This window comes from Asterias amurensis, chromosome 14 (assembly GCF_032118995.1).
Source record: "Asterias amurensis chromosome 14, ASM3211899v1".
Classification (NCBI taxonomy): Eukaryota; Metazoa; Echinodermata; class Asteroidea; order Forcipulatida; family Asteriidae; genus Asterias; species Asterias amurensis.
The window spans coordinates 16,029,173-16,055,383 of NC_092661.1; the positions used below are offsets into that span (position 1 = coordinate 16,029,173).

Below are 26,211 nucleotides of genomic sequence, written 5' to 3' on the forward strand. Positions count from 1 at the left end.
TTTGTCGAAAACTACGTCACTTCAGAGGGAGCCGTTTCTCACAATGTTGTATACTATCAACCTCTCCCCATTACTTGTTACCAAGTAAGGTTTTATGCTGATAATGATTATGAGTAATTACCAATAGTGTCCACTGCCTTTAAAGCAATGTACGTGGGACCAAAGTAGTCAAAAGAATATTTCAATACGTGGGAGACTTGCACGGTCCATTTACCCTACAAGTGTCATATATGTTTCCTCTCTTTTCTTACCCATGTTGTGTTTGGTGTCAATTGTGCTGTTGGATGTGTAATCAAGAAAATAGAAATAGCTGTTTATTGCTAAATTAAAGAATATTATTTATTTATTTTTTTAGCCAAAAAAGTACAACAGCACCCCCTATGCAGTTTGAAGAGAGCGACCAGCGACAAGCCCCAACAACACCAGATGATAGTATCATGAACGAGGTAAATACTGCCCTCTTGAGTTAAAGTCCATCGAGTTTCGCCTCGCATCCCAAAAACAAAATACTTTTTTAATCCTCTGTTTAGGTGTAGGGATCTACTGTTTTAATTGAAATTTGAATAATAAAATTGTATGCAATGTTTTTTTTTAATGTTAAGAATTGGAAGGAATGCCCTCTTCCAAACTCAGAAAGATATGTTATTGCAGTGATGAATTCTGAGACCCAATTATTTAGCACCTTATAAGGGTTTACAAGGTGCAATGGCGCATACAGCAGCCGCAGCAAGGAACACCGGGGCGAACCCATTCTCTTTTCGATTAGTTTACTGGGTTCTTTTACATGCGTTACACAACACATGGGACCAAGTACTACTTTGTTTACTGGAATTAACTCAGCAATTATTTTTTTTCTTCGGCAGATGTTTGAGAAACAAATGCAAGATGATCAGAATAAGATCGAGTGTTTGTCGGAACAGCTGATGGAGGGCGCTCTTGTCAAGGTCTTACTGCCGGACAATCAGAGCACCATGGTAACCCTGAGGCCTGGTATGACCGTACAGGATCTACTTATTGGAAGCTGTGTGGTAAGTTCATTTTGGGCGTAGGGGTAGGAGGGGTAAAAGTTTTGCTTCATTCGTGGAACTTCAATTGTCGCCAAGCATAGTAGCCAGGGGCTGATTTTTCATAGAATGAGTTGATCTTAATTGCTAAGCAAAGTGTGATGTCACAATACAAATTACTCTGGTGATACTATTAACTCAACTTAAAGGCACTGGACCGGTTTGGTTATTGTCAATGGCCAGTCTTCTCACTTGGTGTTTCCCAACATGCATAAAATAAAAAAACCTGTGAAAAATTGTGCTCAACTGGTCATCAAAGTTGCAAGAAAATATTTATAGAAAAAAATGTACCTCATATTGTTTGTTAACTGTTTCATGATGATTCTTGCTAAGTTGGAAATTTTACTTAGAACCATTTTCTGCTTGAGATATGAGATAAAACACGCCTAAGTGCCTGCAAATATAAAACAGTTAAACATGTTAAATGCAACAACGTCCAGGTGTCAGGAAGTTTTTTTCTCATTTCCATTCCGGTTTCTTAAAAAAAAAATTAAATTATAATGAATTTGCATCGGGGATAAAGAAACATAATTTGGTTTTACCCTTATACCGATGTTCCCGAGTTCTGGGAAAAAAATCACAGGTCCTGTAAAACATTTTGAGCTACAAGCCAAACAGTCATACGGTTTTTCCCTCCAAATTCGAGCCCTGTATTTACAAATTTTATCTCTGAATAATAACATCAGTTTCCTGCGCAGAGTCATTGTTCTTTTCCCCTTTCTAAACTGCCAAACTGTCAAAATAATCAAAGCCTCATGTATAAAATTCCCTTTCAAATGCTGCAATAAAAAAAAAAAAGCATAATTATCACCTTAAGCATAATTGCTATGCACAAAAAAATTATGCTTACCTGAATCAGGTTACCGGCCAAACTACGATGTCACTTATACACTTTGTGACTGGTATCCTGCTTAATTCTACTAAGCAAAAAAATGCTAAGCATAACTTTCTGCTTAAGTAGCTCTATGAAATAGAGAAAATTTCTGGTATACATTATGAGCTACAAGCCCAACAGTCTTCTGGATTTTCCCTCAAAAACCAAGCCCTGAACAAATAACATCAGTTTCCTTCACAGAGTCATTGTTCTTTTTCCCTTTTCCAAACCGTCAAAATAATCAAAACCTCTTGTATAAACTTCCTTTTCAAATGTTTCATTATCACCTTTAAAAAAAAAAAACTAAAATGAGAGCTTCCTGTTTTGTTGGGTTTCTCCTTCACAGAATCGACAGATGGACTACCACAACTTTTATGTGAGGTTCAAACAGGCCATGCGCTACGGCGCCGAGTTCAACATACCAGACAAGAACTCTGCTCTGGACAAAGAGGTAATGAGCACACGAGAAACGGGAAATGCGATATTGTTGTAATAATGTGGCATGTTGGTCTCCTAGAGGTCGTGAACCCCAAACGGCATCCACAGGATATGTTTCAGACGTACTGGTTTTGTTCTTTTTAATGTTGTGTAATTGTAATGTTGTGTACTTTTAATTGTTCTTATCTGTTAATTTTGAGTACCTTTTCAGGTTGTGTACTTTTTTTATAATCATGGGTTGAACATTATGTTTCCTGTCATACTTTTTGTTGTTTCAGACTTACAGGTTGTGTACTTTTAATGTTGTTTATTTATAATATTTTAAACTTTTAAAGTTGTCTTCTTTTAAATAATCATGGGTTGAACATTTATATTTCCAGTGGTACTTTTGTTGTTGTTATTATTACTACATATTTTTGCTTGCTATGTGAACCAGAAACATCAGTGTTAACCCCTACTCTTCCATTATTAGTGTTCAGGGTTCTTTTACATATACTACAAATCCAGGCCTGATACTTCACAGAGGCAACAAAGACGATTGCCTCCATGCCCCCTGGTCATTGCCTTGGTGCCCTTGAAATGCTCCAGTAGAAATTTACAATTTCTTTATAGGTTGCCTTTTTTTCAAGGCGAAAATGCCTTGGTGCCCTTGCCCTTTAAAAAACGAAGCATACAGGCCTGCCAATCCTAGTACACAGGATGTAGTACTGTACATGGGGGATTGGTACTGGTATGAATTTATTATCAGCCAGCTTTTGATTTGAAATATCCCTCATTCTTTGGAGGCGGGAAAGACTCGTTTCTTGACATAGTATTCAGTGTTTTTGCAATTGACAAAAATATTTTCCCATTTGTGTTTATTTTCCCCAGAAATTTGACGAGATTGAAATTTGCACCAAATGCATTCATCAGGTAGAGCTCTACAAGTTCAATGAAAATATGGAATTCGGTAAGAATTTATGGGTGTTTGTTTTTATCTTTTATCATGTTTATTAGTATAGTAGTTCTACTGAAAGCAACTGCTTATCATAAACAAAGACTTTGTAGATAGCTCTTACTTTAGTTTTTAGAGAGTATAGGCATGTGACCTGTGACATCACATGTTTACAAAAGAGCCACCAAGCCTGGACTTCCTACAGGCAGGATTTGTACACAGCTCAATGGAAGAAAACATAAAATCTTATATTTTATGGAGATTGCACTGTCCAATTCTTATCAACTTTTGATATGATGAAAGGGGGCACTGCTCAAAACTTGTTCAGCTTTGATTTTCATAACTCTCATGGATTTATGTGGAAATTATGACACAAACTGTCATCTTTCTCAATTGACCAGTGCAGTATCTTGCCTGCCAGACTAGCTAAAAGAATGTACGGGGTCACACTTATTGTAAACCAAAGGTCGCATGGTCTATAAAGTCGGCCATTATGAGCAATGATGCATCAGTGTTTGTACGCACAACATTGCCAAATATTTCAATGTGTTTATTATGCTTGTCTATTTAGGTTTTACTGTGGAGGCGGAGCTAGGTGATGATGCTGAGAGGGAGGATCAGCTGTGTGTCTTTATCAGTGAGATCGAGAAGGGAGGACTAGCCTACCACCAAGGTATGCAATATTTCAGCTTATCAACTGATTTACTCTCAGGTCTCGAAATAACCCACGGCAACCACAGCAACGGAACGATCCATTAAGCTCCGCCCCATTGCATATTAACCAATCACAAGGCAACGAAGGTCTGACACTAAGGTCCGACATGCGTGCGCTTATCTTGGCGCGCGCGGCAGAGTTGTGCAGAAAGGCATTGGAGAGCCCCACGTGTTCTTGCTCACACATGCGTCGTGGGCGGAGCCTACTGGATCGGTCTATTGCCGTGGTGCCCTGTGCTTTAGCTGCGGTGCCCTGTGCAACGTTCCTGTACAAATTTACAATTTCCCTATAGAAGTGCCCCTTACCCAAGGACAATTGCTGTGCCCCTTTAAGAGTGAAGTTTGCATGGTGAAAAATGGTAGCACAAAGCTGAATTACGGGGCATTACAAGGACAACATTTGCTTAAAATTACACAGATAAAAGACATAAAATCACAGTATGAGGGAACATAAATACATTTTAACAAAGATGACAATAAATAGAAATAAGAGTTTGATAAATCATTGAAAGGGCATTATAAAAATGCGCAGGGGGTTGTGGGAACCCTTTTAAACGCTGAAACACCACTATGAAATACACCAGCTCAAAAACAGGGTCCCCTTGCAATTAAAAACTAATCAGCACTAAAAAAAACATTTTTTGAAAGATAATTTAATACATTTATCGATGTTTTGTAACGTTGAATATAGATCTACACGTCGGGGATGAACTCCTCTGCATTGAGGGGCGAGTCGTCTGCGATCTGGACATGCTCTTCATCGAGAACCTCCTTCACACTAGCTCCACGGTCACGCTGACTGTCCGGTCAAGCCGGACAGTCTTTGCTCAGACTCAAGCGATGATGGACACCAATAAATACATCGATCAACTGACATGTCCACCGCCTCCAAGCCAGAACAGACTGACGGACGATATGATCGATATGTTGATTATACCAGCGCCACTCAGTAAGTACACTATTATTATTGAATATTTCTCTGATATTGATATCATTAATTGATATGTTAATTATACCAGCATCACTCAGTAAGTACAATATTGTTGTTGAATATTTCTCTGATACTGATATCATTAATTGATATGTTGATTATACCAGTATCACTCAGTAAGTATAATATTGTTGTTGAATATTTCTCTGATACTGATATCATTAATTGATATGTTGATTATACCAGTATCACTCAGTAACTATTATTATTGTTAAAGCCTTTGGACACTTTCGGTAAACAGTATTGTCCACTTGGTGTATCACAACTGAAATAAAAAATCACAAACCTGTGAAAATTTAGGCTCAATCGGTCATCGTAGTCGGGAGAAAATAACGAGGAAAACCCACCCTTTTTTCTGCACGTTTCGCCGTGTCATGACATGTGTTTAAAATAAATCCGTAGTTCTCGACAGTGAGAATTGATAATTGTTTTAATGTTTTCTCGAAAAGTAAAGGATTTCATGGAATAATATTTCAAGAGAAGTCTTTCACCATTACCTTCTGTAAACCCTGTAAGTTATTTGTAAATCTGTGAACTTTTTTTTTTTCTGTTCCGAAAGTGTATAATGGCTTTAAATATGTTAGTATCTTTTTAATGGAAGTTTTAGGTCCTTCGAAATGTGAATGAGGTCGACACTCTGCTTTCTCCCTTTTTAGTGAGGTACACCCTTGTCCTAATAAATAGTGTAGGGTATGCTCAGTTATTGGACCAATCAAAAGAAGAATACTGAAGGCTGGGCCCATTTTCATAGAGCTGCTGAAGCAGAAAAAGTTGCTTAGCACAAAACAATTGTTGCTTACCAGAATATATACGGATACCAGGGAAGATACCATTCCACATGAACCTATTGTGGCTGGTATTCTACTGATTTTATGCTTAGCAGATTATTTTTAACAATAATAGTATAACCCTGGTCTTTAATTGCAGTGAGTGCTTCCTAAGCACACCCACCAACTTGATCCCCCCTATTGTTACAATCCCTTTGTCATCTCAGCTAATCCTTAAAGACCACTAAATCTAACAGTAGACTTCTCTTAAAGGTAAAGTCATGGATTGTTACTTGTGCCAGAATGCTTCTAAATGGTGTTTTTGAAGCTTTGAATTGTGTGAACAAAATAAGAAGTAACTATAAATACTTGCTGGAACAACCATGGAGGAAGAAATCAACCATGTGTAATATCTCTTTTGAGGGAGTGTTGGCTCTGAAAAGAGCAGGTGTGGTCTCGATGTTTCGAAAAGGGACTTCACAAATACTCTGCTCATCTTTAGGAGAATGCTTTTGAGAGTTAAGCAGAACTTCAAAGAAAAATACAATCAAATTCACATGTGAAAGTTTGAGCTGAAAACAGTGTCCGCTTGCTGAGAAATCAGCAACAAGTTTTTGCAGTATTTTCAAAAGATTGTCAAGTCCATCGACAATTAGCGAGCTGACAGCAGGGACCAAAAAATTTGCTTAAGCACGAAAAAAGCTTTCTTATTTTACACATGTTGCTGGTCAAATGTCATGCCATATACATTGCTTGTGACTGGTATTTAGCTTTTGTTTACTTAGCATAACAATTGAGTGGAGTCCTGGCCGGTAATCTAATTTTACTAAGCAAGGATATTTTTGCTTAAGCAGCTCCTTGATATTGGGCCCAGGTACCAACCTCATCTTTGGCCGCAGCATTCACGAATGGACACCAACCCTTAAGACATCTGAGAAATCTCATCTCACGCATTGAGTCGTTTCTCAGATTCAAATATTTTCTCGAGGGAAAAAAATCCAAACACAATTACTTTGAAGGGAATCTTTTCTCAACAAAAGTTTATACTATCAACGTCTTCAGTGCTTCTCATCTAATAATTTATTTACAATCGTTTATGGAGTATTTACTAATCTATGACCCTTCCTTTAAGACCTTGGAATTTATGCATTTGTATGTTTGTGTCTATAAGGAAGTACATGTAGGTGCGGGATTAAATAAGAAATGAAACTGAAATGCGTGGCGTCTTGTTAGATAGCATAAATCTGACCAAGGACCCAGCACTTATTTTATCGCCTCTTCTTTCGTCGTACGGAAATGAAACGAGATAAGGCTAAGATTATCAAAGTTTCAGATTTTGAACTTTACTTGGGATTTCTGCCATTTAAAAAAAAATGGGAAACTTACCGAGCCAAACTGCTCCATTTCGAGCTAGTGTGAGGAAATCTTTTTTTCAACGGTCGTCTCGAACATTCAAGATAAACCACGAGACTCCACCAATACAGGATGAAGAAGGTAATTGATGCTTAACAGATATTTGTTTAAGAAGAAAAAAATCAGTTAAGGAACATTAGTTTGTTTACCCATAAGAAATGTGACAGAAGTGGTAACAGATTGTTCAATATTTTTTATATATTTTGTCTACATTAATTGGCTGTACATGTATGTATACATAAAATTCTTCTTGTTTGGAATGTTTATCGTTTAGAATATCTCACAATTTTTTATTTATTTAATTGTTTTTCATGTAATCTGTAACCTGTTGCAAAGTTTTTTTAACGAAAACAAAAATTCCTTCTACATTCGAGGGCCTTTCTGGCTGGCCAGAAACTACACTTGTCATGTATGGGAAATTTGACATTTTTGTTCATATATCCCACAAAAAATCAACATATAAAAAAACCCAATAAAATTCAGACAGTCTCACTTGAACCATAGAACATCAGATTATATGTCTCGTCTGTAAGCCTTTTTTAAGATATGGTTGACATAATAGGAATGCACTGTTTGGTTTGGGTGTATTCAGACAAATTTACCCAAATCTAATTGCATAGTATTGTGTCAACACCATAAATCTTATATAGGATTTGAGGCATTGCATGGTGAGGTATCAATGTATATTTAATTTGCGGTAACACCATGTGTGTATCTACTTGCCAGGTAGAGTTGTTCTTAGGGAACTGTCTTGCTTTATTCTACTGCCGTGGAGTAGATAATCGGAGGTTGGGGAGACTTCTCAGTTCTGAAAAGAACTGTCCTGCTTTTTAACTATTACCAGGGTGGATGGTATAGAAATTAGACTGGACTAATACTTTAGCTTATAGGATCGTAATTAACTGTACTGCCGCGGAGTCAGTTCTGAAATTGGTCTCAACGTTTCGACTAGCTTGCTCTAGTCATCGTCACCATAAATCTTAGAATAGCGTAGTGGGCTGTGTTCAATATCTGTTGCTCGTTTGTAGCACTAATGCCTAATCACGGACTCCTTTAAAGGGTTAAAAACACCTTTTGTAGATCAAGTTTTTGACCAAGACATGAATCCCTACTCACTGTGAAGGAATCGGTATGTAATGTAATTTACCTGTAGAAGTTTCTTCTTTTTTTTTAGTCATGATAAGTTTTTGAGGAAAAAAGGTGAAAATCACAGAGTGATGTTTTCAGAAGAGTCGAGTTAATACAAGAACTGGTAAATATGTAGTACTAAAACAGTGTTCGTCTCCAGAGATGAAAATTATTTTTGTGAAATTGCTTTCCTTATTTCTCAAAAACTACAGCACATCAGCAAGTAATATTTTAAGGGAAGCTTTCTATCATCATTGTCTTTAAACTGTGTAAGTTTAATGTAAATCTGTGGACATTGTGTTTTGTGTCGTGCAACAATACCCATACCGTTTAAAGGAGTCTGTGACTTGGGCTAGCTCTTGTGTAAACATGATGTCACAGGTGACACGGTCATACCAAACCAACAATAATCTTAATACCAGATGCAATTATGACATCTGTATATAATAATCAAGGTTTTATTTCTTATCCATTGTTCCAATTCAGTGAACAAAAACTGACCGTGTTCCCGGTTTTTACTAATCTGACTGATTGTTCTTAAAGGCAGTAGACACTATTGGTAATTGTCAAAGACCAGTCTTCTCACTTGGTGTATCTCAACATATGCATAAAAGTAACAAACCTGTGTAAATATGAGCTCAATTGGTCGTCGAAGTTGCGAGATAATGATGGACGAAAAAACACCCTTGTCACAAGAAACTGTGTGCTTTCTGCAGATGCTTGATTTCGGGACCACAAATTCTAAATCTGAGGTCTCAAAATCAAATTAGTAGACATTACTTCTTTCTCGATACTCGAAAACTACGTTACTTCAGAGGGAGCCGTTTCTCACAATATTTATACTATCAATCAGCCTCTCCCCATTACTTGTCACCAAGTAAGGTTTTATGATAATAATTATTTTGAGTAATTACACATAGTGTCCAGTGCCTTTAATGCGGGACTGTATAATGTATGAGCAGCTTGGATGAGGTGCACTGGATTTAGTGCAGAAACTCAGAGTGCTTTATAGTCAAATTTCTATTGTATTCAACTTTAAGTTTGAACCATGTTTTGATCACAACTATGGGTGATTTGTTTTTTTATGGACACAAGTTTGTCTCTGAGAACTGCAAGGTAGGTTTATTAACAGTTTTATATGTAGAAACCCAGAATCATTGGGAGTGTGTAGTAAAATTTTATATTTGTTTAACTTTAATTTCTGAACAATTTTCTGACCACTACTGTATGTGGATTGTTTCTTTGACACAAGTTTGGTTCTGAGATCTGCTGGACTGTATAGTATATGAACAGCTTTGATTTATACAGTTGATGAAAGTGCTCGATAGTCAAATTTCTATTGTATTCAACTTTATTTAAGACATATTTTCTGATCACTCTGATGTGGTTTGATTTTTTGACACAACTTTGGCTCTAATAGATCTATCTATAATAAGGTAAGTTTTTTAGCAGTTTTGTTTTATTTATGCAGAATATAACCCAGAATTGTTGAGAGTGTACTCTAGTCAAATTTCTATTATATTCAACTTTATTCTTGAACCATGTTTTGATCATCACTGTGTGATAAAAGCTTGGCTCTGAGAAATGCATGGGTTTATTGGTTGTCATGGATAAAACACTGTGATCACAAGGTATGTTTTTTTAACCATTTTCTGATCACTACTGTGTGTGGTTAGATTCATAGATGAAACTGGTTCTATGAACTGCTGCATGGGTTTTTATCATTACACTGATGTGTGAGCACTGTTTTCTTGGTACTTTCCAGAGTTCTGTGAAAAATCACAGGCATACATGTATTATTCGGGTGGGATTCCACCCACAGAACCTGGTAAAAAACTGAGTATGTAAGGTTAAAACCAAAATAATATTCTTTATCCCTGATGTATATTTAACGTAAAATTTTTGCGGTACCTGTTGCTAAAATATTGGATTCGAACTGCCTCTACTGTAGCTAATGGGCAATCTCGGTGGTCTGCTGTCTAGTTGGTATGACACTGCTCTAGAATTGCAAAGTATGTGGGTTCAAATCCCACCCGAGTAATATGCCTGTGATTTTTGTTCACAGACCTCGGGAAAGTACCGAGTATACAGTGCTAACACACATCGGTGTAATGGTAAAACCAACATTATCATTCTTTATCCCAATGCAAATTTGACATAAAGCCAAATTATTACTAAGTGGCCTGAAAAGTTTGTTGACCTTACACAAGATGTACACATGTAAGTCAACTCGTGTACCGTACTCGATCAATGTCCCTACTCTATTCCAAGGGCCAAACATCTTGCCTGGTAACTAAATCTAATTATCAATCAATTTTTTTTTCTTTGACAGCGTTTGAGGAGGAAGACACCAACGACTCGTCCTTCACATCCTCCCGTGAGCCCACCCCCTTGAAGTACATGTACGACCCCATCGAGGAAGAAAACAAGGAGCAAGAGAAGAGGCAGGAAGAAGAGCAACAACGCCAGCAAGACAACGTCCAGAACCCCAAGCAGATTGAGCAGCTTCTCAAGAGGGTAGAGCACATCACTGACTTCTGCCGCACCATGGAGACCCCCGGTATGGAAGGGGAGGAACGTGGGGGTGAGGAGACGACGGATGGGACGGAGGTTGTCAGCGATGCGACGATATTGCTACATGCTGTGCATAAGCTGCGCAAGGTGAGGTGCTTGGTTAAGATAACAAATATTTGTATTCTACAAGAAATCCTCATGGTTTTGGGTACAAAGTGTTCTGTGTGGGTGAGGATTTATCAGATGGGATGGAGGTTGTCAGCGATGCGACAATATTGCTACATGCTGTGCATAAGCTACGCAAGGTGAGGTGCTTGGTTAGGAGCGGGGTTGTGAAATGTTTGTAATCCACAAGAAATACCATTGATGGCTCTTTTGCAAACATGTGATGTCACAGGTCACATCGTCTATAGCAACTGCAATTTTCATTTATAACACCAAAATCATACACATGCTCTGAGATGCAAATAGAATTCTGATTTTGAAGAAAGTTCCCTAAAAACTGTTCGTGTTCCAAACAAATTTTGAAATCTCCCTGTTTGTGGCAACTTTGCCCCTATTATGTTTTTCCCTCATTAACCCTTCACCTTTGACCCTAATTGACCTCAGGTGATCCATGAGCTTCAGGAGACTGAGAGGGCGTATGTGAAGGACATCAACTGTCTGGTCACTCGTTATCTAGAGCCTCTACAAAGCGAGTCGTTTCTCACCGCAGACGAGGTATGAGATTTGGAATATTGATTATCAAATCTGGATGTGAAACCGCGATGATCAGATTCTTGTACTTGTGTCTTAACGAGTGAACAATCAGTTCTGATAATAGAGGGGCTTGTAAGGGACGCAGTATGTGATTTCAAGTATTTGGAATAATTTACCAAAACAGGACGTGAATCCACAACCATCAGATTCTTTTACTTGTGTCTTAATGAATAAACAATCTTTTCTGATAATCGGGGGCTTCTAAACTCCGCCTTTTAATAACTAAACTTTGGATGAGGTATCGGATTTTCGTGAAGATAGTTGATGAAAGTTGCTGATGGGTTTAAAGTCATCAGTCTAATAACAAATACATCTTGACAAAGAATTCCCTTACAATTTATAAAAAAAAAATAAATAACCAAATAACTTGTTTCACCCTTCTCAGATTGATGCCCTGTTTGGCAATGTCAAAGAGATCATCAAGTTTCAGACCATCTTCTTGAAGTGTCTTGAAGATTCAACTGACGTGACCGACTTTGACACCTTCACTAATCCATCGCAGTTTAAGGTGAGCTTTCCTTTCTTTCATAGTTTTTGAAAACTTTTGTGTGTGTGTTCGAAATCACCAAAGCCTTGAAAGCCTTTAAAAGGAGTTTATTTTTGTATTTTTGTAGTTTGTGCTTTTCAAATAGTTACGAATAGAAAGTCCCTGTTTGTGTTCTAGCTACTAAGTTTTTTTAGTGAATTGTTTATTTCTCAGCTTGTCACTTTTCTGGTCAGGTTTCGAAATAAGTCATGTGTTGTTTATGTGGTTTCGACTCTTGCAGAAAAAAATTTCTTAAGTAAGTTTTAATGTTATTACATTTTTAATCTTTGTATACAACCGACCTGTTATTTTTGTCTATAGTGTTTCTTTGTAAATAAAGCCTTTCGTAATTGTGAAGTGCACCGAGGGATCTGAGATCCAGAATGCGCTAAAAAAATGTTGTTTTTTATTGTTATTAATATTATTGAGGGCGCCAGCTTCCTCGCATTTCACTTTGACATTTTGATGATAAAACTTTTGACCTCCTGCAAACATACCATGGAAGTACCGTGTAGAAGAGGCATAAGGAAGAGACAGAGTGGCTTAACGACCCTTCCAAGGCAAAACAGCCTAACTTGAAAAAAATCATTTTGGGAAAAGCAAGTAACAGGAATGAGATTTTTCAGTCTTTTCTGAATTCAGACTTTTTATATCTGCCTAGTGAAACAAAATCAGACAGTATTTTTTCAACATGTAAAGATATCCTGCTGTTTGGTCTACTTCTCTAGTGCTGAGTACACTGTTCAAAAAAGCTCCTCTAAATCTATAGCTCCTTAGTTTACCCATGGAGGTAGGCTCCATGGTTTACCGAAAGGTGGAAATGGCATCATTTCAAACAAAACTTAAAGAATTTGTGTCCCAGTTTCAGACTTTTTTTGTTAGCAATGACTCTCACCCCTGCTACAACAACGGTACAAAAGGGGAGGCTGATTATAAAGCATGTTAGTTTCAAAAGCTAAGTGTGGTCGTCCCTTTCCTTTTGTTTTTATGCAACTAGAGAGTTGCATATTTGTTAAATACATTTGTTTGTTTTTTCACACAGAGGGTGTTGTTCTCTCTGGGGAAGGCCTTCCTTTACTACATGGACCACTTCAAGCTCTACAGTGCCTTCTGTGCCTGCCACTCCCGCTCCCAGAAGATCTTAGATCCAGCCAGAGGTAACAAGGCACTGATGGAATTCCTGGAGGCTAGGAACCCGAAGAATCAACACTCGTCCTCGCTGGCGTCTTATCTCATCAAACCAATACAGGTAATAAAAATAATAACGTTTTCTTATATTGACCCCTTGCACGCGCGTCACACGCAGCGACTGATGCCACGCTCACCATGTTGGTGGTCAATAGGCTTACGTGTAAACGCCGCGTCACCTAAAAATGCGCACTTCGCTGAATAACACACGTTGACATTGACCACCAAAATGGCGCATCCAAGATTATTCTGATCATGACGTCAGGTGAAATGGGTCAATAGCACATTTCACAATGACCGTCTCAATGCGCTTTACATAAGTCCCCTGGTCATTGGGCCAAAATCATTCCTTGAATCTTTCTCAGCTCCCTGGGGATTATACAACCCTAGCGCTCTAAAGGCTTTTTCATACACAGAATCAACCTCTACCCTTGCAGGTACCCATTTAAGATACCCCTGGGTGAAGAGAAGAAATTATAGTAAAGTATCTTGCTCAACGACACAAGTGCCATATTAATTAAATAATAATAATAATAATAATAATAATAATAATAATAATAATACAAAGCATTTATAAGCCGCTATACAAAGAACAGAGCGCCTAACATAGGGAGGGCAACACAAGAACAGAAAAACAAAAAAAACAGACCAACGACAGGCCAATAGATAAACAAAAAGAGGAGCAAATTAGGACGGTTCTTGAAATAAAAAATGTCTTGAGGAGGCCTTTAAACACAGCCAACGACGTAGCTTCTCTCAGACTTGTTGGCCAAGCAATACCCTGTCAAGAAAGGTTTGTGTGTTTTTTTATTTTAAAGCCTTGCTTTAGATCCCTTTAGAAATGGTTGGATTCTATTTCTAGAAATGTTTTTAATCCTAAAAATGTTTTGATTTCTAGAAATTTTTGGATTTCGTTTTGAATCTGATTTGTTGTCGTTTTCCTCAGCGTGTCTTGAAGTACCCTCTTCTCCTGAAGGAGATCAGGAGTCAACTTGACAAGGAGAGTGAGGAACATTATCACTTATCTCAGGCCCTTAAGGGAATGAGTGAGGTTGCAGGTCATATTAACGAGATGATGAGGGTACATGAGCAATTTGGAGACATCTTTGATGAGCTGGTGGCCGAGCAATACCACGTCAAAAAAGAGGTTTGTGTTTTTTTTTATTTTGAAGCTTTGCTTTTAGATCCTTTTAAAAATAGTTGATTTCTAGAAATGTGTGGATTTCTAGAAATGTGTGGATTTCTAGAAATGTGTGGATTTCTAGAAATGTGTGGATTTCTAGAAATGTAGAAAACATTCCAATGACCTATTTCAATTCAGCGTGCCTCGGTCAAACAAATAATGGTCCAGAATGCCCGACAAGTTTGAAGAAAAAAAACTTGAGAGAACCCTACCATTTTATCAAAAGTGGTAAAAAAAAAAATGCTTCTTAACTTCAAAAACTTAATGAGACTTGGCAATTTTGACATCTTGTCAGATGGAAAAATGCATGTGTATTTTTCAAAGCTGAAAATTTTAATTCATATTTCCTTTCTCTGTTGTGAAATTTTCAAATAAGAAGGATGATGATGATGATAAATTTGATTGATTAAAGGCACTGGACACTTTTGGTAATTGTCAAGACCAGTATTCTTACTTGGTGTATCCCAACGCATTAAACAACAATACTGCGAAAATTTGGACTTGATTGGTCATCAAAGTTGCAAGAAAATAAGGAAAGAAAAAACACCCTTGTTGCACAAATTTTGTGTGATTTCAGATGCCTGAGTGAGGCTTCAGGCCTGAAGTCTTTCTCAGATTCCAACATTTGAGTGAGAAACTACCATCTAACTACATTACTTTAGAGGGAGCCATTTCCCACAATGTTTTGTACTATCAACAGCTCTCCATTGCTCGTTACCAAGTTGGTTTTTATGCTGATATATATTTTAATTAATTACCAAATGTGTCCAGTGCCTTTAAATAATTAGAAACGGTTGTTTGGGAATATACTGCTACCCAAATACCTTCCTCCCCCACTCCACCTCACTGCTATGCCCTGCCTCTTCTGACCCAATTGTTGGATTGCTTGGTTCCTGGCTTGTAGACTAATGATCAATTCCAAATAATTATTTGTGGTTTTTTTTTAACGAACAGACAACCTTGGAATAATATTTGGGGAGCAGTATTGTTTGATTGAAAGTCAATATATATATATTTTATCAAATTGGTTAAACTTTCTTCAAAGGAATTCTCTTTTTTAGGAAACAGATCATTCATTAGACAGTAGAATCACATTCTTCATCTCTCTTTATGTTTTAATGTTTTTAAAAGTTTTTTTTGAAGGGAGCATTTTTATAACGGGGAACCCTTAGAGAAAAGTTTGGCTGAGCTAGAATTGACTTAAGTTCAGTTTGCTCAAAATGGCACTAAAGTGAAGTCTTTCAAATGATCATTGGCGTGGCTCAGGGCAGAATGGATTTATGACGACCAGAAAGACCCTGTCGGCTCAGAGCAGAAATGACTTTTAAGACTCAGAAAGACCCAGTCAACTTAGAGCAAGGCCCAATTTCATAGCGCTGCTTAACGGTAAGCAAATTTGCGTGCTTACTGTAGCAGAAAAATTCGCTTAAGCCTTAGCGTATTTCACAGGTTAGCAGAAAAATTGGGCGGCCATATTGCGTGTTTACCATTAGATTTGCATTGTGACGTCATTTATTTTCGTGCGGTAAGCACCGGAAGTTTAGCATGCCTTTTCGTGTGCTTACGGTTAGCAGCGCTATGAAATAGAAATGGCACAGTAAGCACAAAATCGGCCGCTAAGCAGCGCTATGAAATTGGGCCCAGCTGCCTCACATTGGTGTAAAGATCTTTTCTGCTATGAGCCGACTGGGTCTTTATAGGTCTTGTAACTGGTTTCTGTTCTGTTCTGAGCTGATGAAATGAATGTTAAATTTTGTATAAGATCCATTTTTTTTAATGGAAAATGCACCTGCTTTGACATGACATAAGTTTCATAAAAATATGCAAATTTGCATTAATAGCATATAGTCCCTTGCAAAGGACATGTCCGACTGCTATAGTGGTAGTTTTTACTTTTTATATTTTGGTAGTAGCTCATTTGCATAATGATAAAAAAGTACCATAGCTTAAAAAGTAGGAAGAAAAAACGGCAAATGTTTTCTTAACGAAACTGAGGTTTCTGTTTGGCCGAACTAATAATTTGTCCTGCTGTTTGGTGGTGAGAGTCAGCTTTGACATATAGGCCTACTGTCCAAACTGAATTGAATTTTGAATTTTAATACGCGCGCTTACGTTACTTAAATTGTACATGTTGTCTGAGATTCGGAAACAGAGCCCAACTCTCCATGATTCTGCAGAGAGTACCCTGAAGAAAAAAACCAAACTTTCCATGTTCTGGTGAACCAATGTGAAAATCTTTCATACCATAGAAACTTGTTTCTGTTATGTTGAATGTAACTCAAAGTATCTCCCTGATTGTGCACACAATCTCCCTGAATCTGAATTTGAATTTTTTTAATTTATTTTTAAAGAAGACAATGAAGAAATTGAAGTTTTAGACATGGGAGAAAAACTAGGGAAAACTCACGCAGTCAGGGCCCAGTTTCATAGCGCTGCTTAGCGGTCGATTTTATGCTTACTTTGCAATTTCTATTTCATAGCGCTGCTAACCCGTAAGCACACGAAAAGGCATACTAACCTGCTGGGCTTACCCCACGGAAACAAAAATAACGTCACAATGCAAATCAACGGTATAAACACGCAATATGGCCGCCCAATTTTTCTGCTAACCTGTGAAATACGCTAAGGCTTAAGCAAATTTTTCTGCTACAGTAAGCATGCAAATTTGCTTACTGTTAAGCAGCGCTATGAAATTGGGACTAGGTAGGGACTGGAAACAAAACAATCCATATTCAAGGCTCTGGTCCGGATATTGAAAAAAAAAACGAGGTCCACAGAGGTGCAAGGCAGCTCTGATTATAGTGCAGAGTGCTAGTCCATCAATACAAACACTCATCCACCCACACCCTTTAAGATGCTCCCTTCACCATTCCAGCGTTTCTCCATTTCGAATTAATTTCCTGTGCCCCTTCATGAGCAAAGTTTAAGACCTGCTGTTTTGCACAAACTCTCCCTGATTGCAAGATAAAAACGTTGGCAAACTCTGCATTAATACAGGGTGCTAGTGGCTCAATAAATAATACGCATCCATCCAGGGGTTGATTTCACAAAACTCTTTCTAACTTTAGGACTAGTCCTAGGCAAAGCTAAGAGATAGGACTAGTCTTAAGTTAAGACCAGTTACTGATCCTAACTTCAGATAAGACTAGTCTTATTTCTTTGTGAAATCGGCCCCTGACCCTTTAAGATGCTCCCTTCACCATTCCGACATCTCTCCATTTTGGATTCATTTCCTGTGCCCCTTCAAGAGCGAAGTTCAAGACCTGCTGTTTGTACAAAATCTCCCTGATTGCAAGATGCCAAAGTTGGCAAACTCTGCATTAGTGCTGGTCCTAATGACTCAGTAACAAATAATCATTCACCCTGACCCTTTAAGATGCTCCCTTCCCCATTCCGACATCTCCATTTTGGATTCATTTTCTCCATTTTGATCTCGTCTCTCTCTCTCCGCTTAATTTTTTGCATCCCGCTTTTTTCCTCCTCCAATTCCTCCTCTTCCACCTACAAAATGGCCGCTCGCAGCTGGTGGGGACAAAGGTATAGTGCTTACACCGGGGCCTTGTATATTCTTTGCCCTTTTTTCTCTCTTTCTTTTGGTCAGTTTTGTACGTCAGTTTTCATACCTTGTTAAGTATTGTCTTGTCGTAAAATCTTGCTGTAAAATCTTCCTGGTGATTGTATGGAGGAATATGCTTGATTGTTCTTCTGAAAAAGTGAAAAATGAGCATTCCTGTGTGGGATTTGAAGCGTTGCATTGTGAGGTACTGTGAATGTATTGTTAGTTTGCGGTAACGCAGTGTATATACTTGCTGGGTGGATTGTGTTCTTTTTGAGCTAACTGCAAAATAGATTTTCAGGATTCAGGACTCGGGAGACTTCTCTACTACTGCGGAGTAAATTGTTTAGAATGCGTTCTCAAAAGAACATAATCTACCCAGCAGTAGATATGCACATGGTGTTACCACAAACCAAATATACATGAATATTCAAAATAAAAATCTGAAAAAGTAAAAAAGGGAAGTTACAAAGTGACTTTATTTTTGTAATTGTAACCGTGCTATTATTCAAACTATCCCTGATGGTTTGTCATAATTTCATACTTCATACCACTACATGCTACAGTCCACCTTCAGAATGATTTACCCATACTTTCAGAAAGTTTCAGGTTCAAATTCATTATTTGCCCAAAAAATACACAAGCAAAATGCAATTTTACGGCAGGTAAGTTAATGTTTTGTTCCTTTGATGTAAAAGCATGAAACTTAGCACACAGAGTATGTCATGAGAAATATATTTGGCCACAGCAGGTATGGCATTCTTCATATTTCAGTCTGATATCCGATTTTTTTTTGGCCTTTGAAAGATTGTGGTGGAATAGCCTATAAATTCATCACCATGTCCACATGAAGGCTCTTGTATCCAATCAAATGTTCCTACTTTTTTTGAAGCATCAAATCATCACGCCTGCTATGGGGCAATCACAGATTTGTCCTTTAAAACAATGTCAGGTACAATACTACAATAACAAGCAATAGAAATCATTGCGAAAGGTTCAAAAATTGCTAGTTACCTATATTTTTTCAAAAGACAAATCTGCGATGGCCCCGTAGCAAAATTTATTTCTCTGACAGTGTGCCAGTTCCACTCTTGTATCACCGAAAAAAACACATTTCCCCCTTCTGCCGTCACTAAGGTTTTAGTGGTTTTTACAGCAAGATTTTATTTTGCATGAATTTCACACGATTGTCTGTCCAAAATTGTTAACACATAACTTATATTTATTTTGAGTTTACAACATAATAAAAAAAGACAGTGAGGTTGAAATTCAAAATGATGACAACTAATTTGTTTAGAAAATTTAAACTGGTGGTCTATTTCAAAAACAATTGTAAGTTGACTAACTTTTGCAGGTATTTTTTTTTTTTTGGTATAAATGTGTTGGACACATTAATATGCTGTTATGATGTATCTCTACTTGTGTTAACTCAAATAAGACAAACTGTGTTAATAATTGATGTGTTTTGTGTTGTAATGCTGGTGTCGAAAAGAAGCTAACACTAAATCAACACCAAAGGTGTTAAAAATATATGTGCTATTGTATGTCCTATGCCTGTAAAATTAAAAGGGGAACAGTAAATAAATAAAAACTGTGAGTGTTAACAATTTTGGACGGCAATCAACACTTTTTACTTTTCTTGCTACATGTAAAAAGACACTGCTTACTTTCCCGATGTACAAATTTTACTAAGCTCATTAACTGCAAGCCATTACACAATGCACTCCTTCAACATCAGAAGCCTCATTTGCATATTGATGACTAGTATAGAAAGCCTTCACAACAGGGAGATGGCAATGTGATTGTCATTTGTGTTTGAGTGTTTTTCTGGGGGGGGGGGGTAGGGGTTGCGAAGTAAAAAAGCCTACTCAACCAAATTGTTTATGTTTAGAAAAATTATTTGAATTTATGAAGGTGTTTTGTATACCTGGGCGACTATCACACCACTGCTTTTTTTTATTATTTTTTTTATAAAAAGCCACAGGTCTCAAAATTCATCATTTACAAATTTTCTATCCCTGTATCTTTCATGGTGCTATTTATCTTCGATGCATTGCTACCATCCACACCAGCTATCTGTTACGGTTATGAAATATGCTAAATTTGGCTCCTGATGTTGCTTTAGTAAGTTCGGGAATTTTCAGGGAAAAGTTCTAATGTGCAAAACGATAACAAGCATAGTAATTAAAGGTTGTCAGAGAATATTAACAGCAATTTAATCTTTGTGCCTCAAACACAAGCCGTCAGTTTTCCAACTGGTGGAAGAACTTCACAGTTCCAAACTTAAGGTGCGTCTAAAAAAAATATTGTTAAAGTTTTGTTTTTTGTTTTTTTTACTCAATAACTTGGATGAATTTGATGGTAGATAAACACAAATGAGTTCAGTTTCAGAATATTTTGTCCTTCGGTGTTTATATGTGGGTTTTTTTGGTTTGATGATATTCCCATTAAGGGAACACAGCAAACTCCTTTAATTTAAAGGATATATAAACGCCAAGCTGGCAACAGCCAATCCTCTCTCAAAGAAGCATTGGTTTAATGTCTAGTTTTTTATCCCACAACCTTGTGACTGCAAGTCAAGCAGTCTAATCACTGGACCACAGTTTGTGGGAGAAGTCTTTCATTTCCAAACACCCACAATGGGTCTTTAAAATTTGAGGTTGTTCTCTTTTGCTTTCGTTCAAGGTTTATACTGAAAATGTTTGATTAAGTTTAATGCTTTTTTATAACTTTAAACACTTGCAACTAATCTTTTTTCAAAACCAGAAATGTTCTTGCATCACTAACTGACAGGCATGTACAAAGTATGAACATATGAACATCAAATCTGCTCAGAATGTTATTTTTACAACTTTAAAATTTTTAATAGTAGATGAAAATATAAAATTACTATCATTTTATAACATGGATGAAAAGCAAGATATGACAGAATGATGAGTTTATTGTTCAGAAGGGCGTCTGTTCCTTATTGAGGAAAAGAAGACTCTTCATTGGTTCATATTTGCGCTTTTCCATCATTGTCATCATCGAGGGCGGTATATGCAAGAGGCCTACATTGTATTTGAAAATACTTCTCCATCGTTTCTTAATAAAGAAGTGATCTGCACAATTATTGGTTTTAAAATTTTTGTTTGTTTTTGTTTTTTAAGTTGCTGCTTGTTTTCATTTGTTCAATCCTGACCACATCGTACAAGTGCCGTTTTGTTTAATGTTGTTAAGTTTTCACAGCAAGACTCTGTTCAATCCAACCATATTTCACCAACAGTATAATAACACACTTGATAGTTTTGAACTAAACTTATTTTCATCTAATATTAATAATAATGATAATCACTTTTATTGTGCGCATTTCAACAGAAAACTTTCAAAAGCAATCTATTTAAATTATTGGTAATGTGCTCTTTTCGCAGGTGGCAGATCTAGCAATGGACGACCTAGTCCTCCACAACACAGCCATGTGGCTGAACAGCCAGGATGACCTGGGAAAGGTCAAACGAGGCAAGGAACCAGAGGTCATTATATTTGGTAAGGTCAAAACTATTCCATCATTTTTTAAGTAAACACTTGAAGCAGACAGGGTCATTCTGGTTCAAACCGGTTCACACTGGGTTTGTCAGTAGGGCCCAGTTTCATAAAGCTGGGCCCAACTTCATAGAGCTGTTTAAGTAGAAAATATTGCTTGAACAGTTTTCTGCTTAACAGAAATGAGCATCATACCAGTCACAAATTGTACATTGTTTCATGGTAACTTGGCTGGTTGCCTTATTCTGGTAAGCATAATTTTGTTGTCTATGAAATTGTGCTCTATAAAACTGGGCTCATGTTCAGCACGAATTAAGTAGCTAATAGGCACAACAAAAGTATGCGTACAAGAATATTTACCAGCCAAAATACCATGTCATTATTATTATTATGGTATTACTATTATTGGATCATCCACTTAGTACTAGTTTAGACCAGTTTATACCAGAGCAATCGTTGTCTGATTCAACTGGTTCTTACCGGTTTATTCTCAAATTGTCATCAAAGACCACTTCTCAACACAAATCTGCTGCTCATTGCATTCTTCCTATACTTCCATTTTTGCTTTACCTTGGGAAGGTTTACAAATTTGCAATTAGCCTGAAAAGTCTACCACCATGAGTATATTTAGGTCAGCCCATGACTCAATAAAATGTTCCTACTGTTTTCCATGGGCCAAATATCAATGTTAAAGAACAGAAGGAATTTTAATTTCGAAAACGATTCAGCATTTTAAGACATCTCCATTTTTCCTGTCCCCTCCCCCTCTCTCTCTCTCTTTTTCTTTCTTCAGTTTTCCGCCCAGCTGTCGTTATCATTTGTAAGGAGAAGGCCAAGAAGATGAGGAAAGGCTCCCTTAAAGGAAGCCACTTGGAGGATCTTATCCGCTTCAAATGGATGATTCCCGTCTCTACAATGCAAGTCAGAGACGCCAGTATTAATGGTAAGAACCTGCTTACGATAGCCAAACACACAGCGACACACATGGTCGCAGGTTATTGAGTAAGGGAATCAATGTGTTAATTGATTCCCATTCATAAATACCTTTTCGATTACAAAAAACATCAACACTTTTTGTCAAAAAGTAAAATCAATGCAAAAGATTATAATTGTTCAATGATTTCTTTTGATACAACACCCCTCCAGCTATGAAATGGTAAGGCCTTCGGGTAAACAACTCCTTATAAGGAGATTGCTTGGCACGTTGCGCATATCGCGTGATGTGGCACAACTGTTCCAGCTGTTTCTCTCGACCAATAGGGATGAAGAAACTGTCTTATAAGCACAGGTGCAAGCTCGCGTGTCACGCCCATGTTTCAACACTTTTTACTGGTCATTATCAAAGGTTTAAACACCCCCACGTGGCGCGCTCTCCACCAATAGGAATAGCGAAACTGTCTTAGGTATTTATGAATACAGGTTATAATAATAATAATAATAATTACACAGCATTTATAAAAGCAGATTAAATCTGATGTAAAACCATTCAAAGCGCCGGTCAAGATGGAATTATCAGTGGTAGGGTTTGATGGGATGCAGTGTCCATGTAGATGATAGAGGATTGGAGTGATGTGGTCATGTATTTTGTTTTCAGGCAAGAGACGTGCAAACATACTTTTACGTCATCGTTTTTTTATTGTAAGAATATGCAAAATTTCTATTACATTATCGTTTTTTTTATTGTAAGAATGTGCAAAATTTCTATTACATTATCGTTTTTTTTTTAATGTAAAAATCTACAAAAAATATTATACCATAATTTTTTTTGGTTTTTGATATTTCCTCACCAGATTCAGACTACTTAAGCCTCTGGGAATTAGTGCATACCAAGAAAGAAGGAAAGAAAGAGAAATGCTTCCAATTCTCATGCAGGTACGAATTGTTAGGAAGATGAGGGGCTCAACTAGCTTCTTGCCATGACTATATTACTGCATTATGTCGTTTATGAAATTAAACCCCGATATTTGTGTTATTTTGTTTTATTTTCTTTATATAAACCTACAAGAAAGATTGACTATACTTTGAAGCAAGAGGTGGTTGTTTTGTTCTCCTCATTGTGTTGACTTGTGTTTTCTAGCCATCATCATGAAAAATCCTTCTTTGCATACATAAATAAAGATATAAAGCAAAAGTGTACCAAATTTGATTAATTTGCTTTGGTGAGATGTTTGCCTGTATGCTTCCCACCATCCTACTATCTAGAATGTTTTAAGAGTGTAAGAGGAATATCAATTCCTACCTTCAGCTCCCTTGAGTTATTTTGATATTTAATTATTTTCTTCTTGTAGCCCTTATCAAGAGTGACTTTTGGCCTTGTTTGGGGCGAACTTGCATTAAATAAATAAATAAATAAATAAATAAATAAAATAAACATGAGGTGCTCGTTACTTTTTTGTAATTTGCTAAAGACAATGTTTATTTATCTCCTTATCTTACAGTACTTCAGAAATGAAATCTCACTTCGTCAAGACCATTAAGCAAATTTTGCGAGACTTTAAGTACAACAAGAATTCCACCAGTGCCAGTAAATTCTCCACCCTCCGCAACAAGAGCTACGTCCCATTCAAGGGTGGGAAAGGCTCCGATGGGTTGGCCCGCCCAAAGAGAACGCTCCGTCAGTCCCTGCAACTTGGCGAGTCAGTGATGAGCGAGGGCAGTTCGCAGTACAGCGAGGAACGCTCGAGTGGCAGTGGCTCGACCAAGGGGGACCGGTCGGAAGGGGACCAGTTTGATTCCTTAGAGACGGACTCCAACAGCACGGGGAAGTGCGGAGGCGGAAGCGGATTCAAACGACGGACCAGTCTGGACTCCGGAATGCTCTCCAACGATTCCAATTCCCTCTCCGGCAGTAACCGAGACAGCGACCCGCTTAACACTAACACCAATAATAACGTTCACCGGTTGATATCCGAGGACGACTCTGTCTTCGGTACGCCTAGCTTCCCGCTCGCACCTCAGAGTAACGACACCATGAAACCCAGCACCTCGGTTGTAATCCCATCCCATGAAGAAATCCAAAGACATCTAACAATGTTGGAAATATCGACGCAAGACGATCCCACCTATACCTCGGCCGATATTGCAAATCAAACTCTGAACGAGAGCCAGGGGGGTGCGATGTGTCAGCTCAGACCGACGTCAAGGAGGCAGGGAGGGAAGCGGGGATCGTTGTACGACAATTTGCGTTGTGATTCCGTGGAAGAGGAAAGGCCCGAGGGTGATGACAACTGTAACTTTGTCAGGAAGCAGAGCACAGCGCTTTGAAGGTTCTACTAATAAGTGGTTACGCTCCTTCCATTTTCACTGGTTCCCAATGGCTTCCTAATGACTTACAAGTAGTAATGAACACCGGAGTAGCCTTATTATCTTTGTTAGCTTGGGCTGAGGGGAACAAAATTGTAAAAAAAAAGAAGCGCAATTGTATAAAAAAAGAAAATCTTAACTTTTGAAACAGTGAGAGGAAGGTTGTATTCTGTGTTTGTTTTTTGGGGCCTCGTGACTTGCACACATTGGTGGGTTTTTTTCTGCAAATGGATAAACAGTTGTTATCCTTAATTGTTATACGCATTTTACACGGACAAGTTCAAACTACAGAGGGCGCTGTTTATGATGTTGATGCACTGTTTGTGAAGAACCGAGGCAGCCTCACTACCATGGGCAGCATTCTATTTCGATAAGTTTTGATTTCTTTTACAAACTAGTTCTGGATAAAATAGAGATTTATTCTTTTAAAATCTATTTTTCCAAAGTTTGAACATGCTTCATCGGGTAAAAAAACACAACGTTGCCTAGTTTTGCAGTAAATTATTTTGTAATTTTTCAACGGAATTGGCTGCAATTGATCAACATAATCACGAAAGATGGAGTGCAGTTAGAATTTATATTGTAGATATTTTTTCCACAAGAGTTAAATAAATAAAATTGTATAGACTACACCATTCGGTTGACGGAGAAACATATGAGAGAGCAATAAATACAGCGATCATAATTTTTTATAAAAATTAACTTAAATATTTTTTTATAGACCGAAGAACATCGAAAAAGCCTTTCATTTAATTCACATGCAATTTGTCAGTAATCCGTTTGGATGCAATTTAATCTTTTCATGAAACTTGTTTTGAGGTTTTTTTTTTTCTTCACTTTAAAGCGTCTGGTATACCTTTGGTAATGAATGGCAATAAAAACTTACTTTTTAAGAAGTAAGCAGCTTTTAAGCAGCTTTGGATATTATATTGCATTTTGAGAAACTTTTCACTTCAAAGAAGTGTGGTTATGGAAAAGGTATCTCTTTTTATCCAAACAAATTTGAACCTGGGAAGCTATATAGAAAGGTTTGCGGTAACACCCTGTAATGACTATCTCTAATGAGTTGGGGTGGTTCTGAAAAGAACTGTTGGTTTCAACACGACGTTTTGATCAGTTTGTTCTGACCGTTCGTCTTCTGGAGAAAGCTGCTTTCTCCAGAAGCGATCAGAACATACTGATCAAAACGTCGAGTTGAAACCAACGATTCCTTTCACAACCATGCCAACTCATTAGAGATAGTCATTACATGGTGTTACTGCAAACCTTCCTATATCGTATTTCCACCATTCAAAGTTTCAAATCCAACTAACCTGAAAAGCGTTACTGATTTTTGG

The 26,211-nt window shown here is 37.5% G+C and overlaps 1 protein-coding gene across 5 annotated transcripts in view; it reads left to right on the plus strand.

Annotated features, from left to right (window-relative positions):
* LOC139947580 (protein still life, isoforms C/SIF type 2-like) overlaps window positions 1-25,961 on the plus strand; it is a 96,394-nt gene extending 70,433 nt beyond the window's left edge. For 4 of the 5 annotated variants that reach the window (XM_071945521.1, XM_071945524.1, XM_071945522.1 and 1 more), the window contains 16 exons: window positions 356-446; window positions 864-1,028; window positions 2,285-2,389; window positions 3,247-3,325; window positions 3,882-3,983; window positions 4,716-4,973; window positions 10,656-10,984; window positions 11,447-11,557; window positions 11,982-12,104; window positions 13,165-13,371; window positions 14,257-14,457; window positions 18,016-18,030; window positions 21,460-21,574; window positions 22,365-22,514; window positions 23,362-23,443; window positions 24,010-25,961. In XM_071945521.1, the coding sequence (XP_071801622.1) occupies window positions 356-446; window positions 864-1,028; window positions 2,285-2,389; window positions 3,247-3,325; window positions 3,882-3,983; window positions 4,716-4,973; window positions 10,656-10,984; window positions 11,447-11,557; window positions 11,982-12,104; window positions 13,165-13,371; window positions 14,257-14,457; window positions 18,016-18,030; window positions 21,460-21,574; window positions 22,365-22,514; window positions 23,362-23,443; window positions 24,010-24,835 (2,959 nt within the window). In that variant the 3' untranslated portion in view covers window positions 24,836-25,961. The remainder of the gene's footprint in view (window positions 1-355; window positions 447-863; window positions 1,029-2,284; window positions 2,390-3,246; window positions 3,326-3,881; window positions 3,984-4,715; window positions 4,974-10,655; window positions 10,985-11,446; window positions 11,558-11,981; window positions 12,105-13,164; window positions 13,372-14,256; window positions 14,458-18,015; window positions 18,031-21,459; window positions 21,575-22,364; window positions 22,515-23,361; window positions 23,444-24,009) is intronic. The other variant, XM_071945523.1, reaches the window with a different exon arrangement.
* The last annotated feature ends 250 nt before the right edge of the window (window positions 25,962-26,211 follow it).